At 42.5% G+C, this 3,332-nt stretch overlaps 1 protein-coding gene across 1 annotated transcript in view; it reads right to left on the bottom strand.

Moving 5' to 3' along the window:
* Window positions 1-2,396, bottom strand: part of LOC101864005 (urocanate hydratase) — a gene marked incomplete at its 3' end in the record, with an annotated part of 17,757 nt that extends 15,361 nt beyond the window's left edge. The window contains 2 exon segments of the mRNA XM_013086197.1: window positions 474-629; window positions 2,274-2,396. Coding sequence (XP_012941651.1) covers window positions 474-599 — 126 coding nt within the window.
* Window positions 2,397-3,332: the final 936 nt, after the last annotated feature.

Here is a 3,332-nt window from a genome sequence, read left to right as displayed (position 1 = left end):
AGACAGGGGGAGGGGGGACAAGGGGGGGTGCACGGGGGTAATGTGTGGTTGAGAATATCGTGGAAGGAAAAGAAATCAAATGAGGCAGTACTTGGTGAAGCCCACGTTGGACGCTCACTGTTAAAAACAATCAGGAAACGACAAACACAGTGTTTGGAACACCTGGATACACATAAGGGTCTTGAACATCTAGTTCTCACTGGCAAAACTGAAGGCAAACGAGGCAGGGGTAGGCCCAGAGAAACCTATTTAAGGAACCTAAACAAATGGGTAACAGGGAAAGATCAGGGAGACGTAGCTTTTTTTTAAGAGCATCCGAGCAAAGGAATGAATGGAGAACCATGATCGTCGATGTCTGTCGCAGATCTGGCACTGAATGATGATGATGATGATGATGATGATGATGATGATGATTATGATGATGATGATTTACTCAAGTTAAAACTTTAACCTTTGAAACCACCACGACCTACCCTCTCCTCCTCCCGTGTGAGATCCAGCATTCTGATTGGTGCGTGCGCCACACTGTCATCACGTGGGCGGGGCTCCGGAAGTGGGTCAACGGGGATTCCCGAACACAGATCTTTGAGGCTAACCATGTCAGCAGGTCAGTCTTCACACACGAATTTCTGTGAGCAAAAAAATGAAGGTCGTATGAGCGCACGGGACACATTAAGCTTTTTCAGTTGGTAGGAAATTTTGAATTTTGCCCGGGTGGCGACCGAGGCCTACTTTTGTCGATTTTAGACGACCAAGGGATCTTCAACGTGCGCAATTTGCTCACAGGACCTCCGAGATTTTTCGCCCTTGTCCGAGAAGAGAAGGTGTAGATATTTCCCACGAGAAGATCAGGGGTGCGGCTGAAAGACAGCAGTAAGAAGGAGCCAAGGAGTAGCAGTAGAAAGGCTGCAGAAAGAGTCAGGAGCCCAGAGGAATGAAGGTTTATCTTGTAAATGTCCATATCATCACTCGCCTAGCAACACAATACACCATGCCATCAGGAAGACTTGATAGTTATTATTTCTATCCACAGGGGAAGCGAACTAAATGTGAGGCAGCGTGGTGGAATCAGGCTCTCGTCAATTTTGGGGCATGTAGAGTTATTGGTATCATCCTAAAGCTTGTTCACTTGTCTTTCTTTGGATGAAAAATATATCCATTTATCTTGAATACAAGTCTAGATATTTGCGAATGAAGAAGGCGGGGTTACCTGTTTTCAGGGGTAAAATTAGTGACACAATTGCCACCAAAGATTAGTTGTTTCCTTAGCTTAAGAGTCCGTGGTAATAGAAAATTTTCATTTTTTGTGTCTTTAAATAACGTTTTTCAGAAAAATTCAGACAGAAGTTAGTACTTTAATGGGCATGAAAGGTGTTGAGCCAAAAAACAAAAATTTGACAAAAATTCACAAACCTGCGGAAAAATGCAGGTTTCTTCACTTTGATTATTTTGACGAGCGCCTGATTCCACAACGCTGCCTCACAAATTTCTATCAAGTCTTCCTGCTGGTAAGGTGCATCCTTCTCAACCCATGTTGGTCCTACTAGGCAGGAAGGAAAGCCTGCTTCCTAAATTATCTAAACTGTGTCGATGAGGACGTAAAATAACAAACTGAAACATTGCGATCATCTACACGGCAGGTTACTTAATTGACCCCTTGACCCCATGTATCCATCCAAACCCAGGTTGAGATTGGCACAACATGCACAGGGGCGGGGATACTCAGGAAAGTAATTTCCCAACAACAAAATCAAACTCCCGCCTGTTGCGGGCTAGAAAAAGAGCCCAACAACTACACCACAGACACTGGCATCGTTGTAATCATGAACATACAATGCTACAAAAGAACTGGGCTCTGCTTGTTTGCATCCAACGATAAAGTCAGTTATATCCACCTGAATTGAGATCCCAGATGTCGTACACACACAATCACACACAATCACACACACACACACACACACACACACACACACACACACACACACACACACCTCCCCCACCCCACCCCGTTTCCAAAATATCTGCAAAAACGCCGAGCCCGTGAATGGAAAGCGTGGTAAACAAATCAACTGTTATTTGAAAACACACACAGTTCTTGAATAAGTCGTAAACTAATCTTACCTATTCGTGCCATGTAGATCTTTTGATTCATTTTATAACAAGAACTCAAAATAAAAAAAGAAAACCTACACCAAAATAGAAAGAAAAAAATAGTTTTAAACAATAGGGAATACATTAAAGCATGTACGATAGGTTTCTGGAATCGAACTCACCTCTCTCGGTACAAAGCAAAGAGTCTAAATATCTACACCACAGACGCAGGTACACATTAAAAGAATAAGAACGTTAGATCTAAATAAAGATAAAGTCACGTCGCAATTATTCACGACAAAGAAAAGCACATTCGTTGTAGAAAGTTTCTAGAAAGTAAAGCGGAAAATCATCCGTGCCCATGACAAAGGCATCACAGCTGTTTGGTACTTCCATAGGCTTGTGCAGTAATTAGCCTAGGTTGTGCATTCTTACATTATTTCCGGTTCGCTATGGAGCCCACCGGATAAGAGCAAAATAGCGGCAAGGGTTAAAGAGCCACTTCCATGCTATTATGACAGCGAAACGTGTGATATAATGATGGTGAATAACAACACTTCCTATACAAGTTGGATAACTTCCCTAAAAACAGAACACGTTCGTCCTTCGCTTTGGGGGCGATGGGGCACGTTTCGCTGAGAAGTTTTTATAAAGAGCGAAGAATGTCAGCCATGGCAGTGTGCGATCTAGGGGTAAACGTCTATGGGATTGTCTTATCGTGCTGAGCAAGCCAAGGAGACGGGACCTTCGTGAATTCAGAGACACAGTCCACTAAACTGACCCCCCGAAGGTCAGTAGATAAGCAACGTCTTGCTACTGTTGTGAAACTTTACTTGTTCAACTGAGTCTGTTTGTTTGTTTGTTTGTTGATTGTTTGTTTGTTTGTGTGTTTGTTTGTTTGTATGGTTGTTTGTTTGCTCGTTCGTTTGTTTTAGTGAAGAAAAGCATATCGACGTAATATCGCGCGTTGAATGCTTGGAAAAAAATACAACAAAAAACAACAAAAAAAACAAAACAAGAAAGACGGGCAGAAACAAAGATAGATAGATAAGCTGACAGGTTAACAGATGCACCAATAACAGATTCAGCCGTGTAGACAGAAGAAAGAGACAAATAAATAAATGGCGAACACATTTAGGCAAATCTGGTAGAGACAGGTTGAGATAGGTTGATTAATGCAGTCAGACCAGCAGATAAGCAAACTGCACACACACACATACACACACACACACACACACACA

Source organism: Aplysia californica, unplaced genomic scaffold (genome assembly GCF_000002075.1).
Source record: "Aplysia californica isolate F4 #8 unplaced genomic scaffold, AplCal3.0 scaffold00443, whole genome shotgun sequence".
NCBI classification, from domain to species: Eukaryota; Metazoa; Mollusca; class Gastropoda; order Aplysiida; family Aplysiidae; genus Aplysia; species Aplysia californica.
The sequence above is the reverse complement of the archived record's forward strand: the minus strand, read 5'-3'. Positions and strand labels throughout refer to the sequence as shown.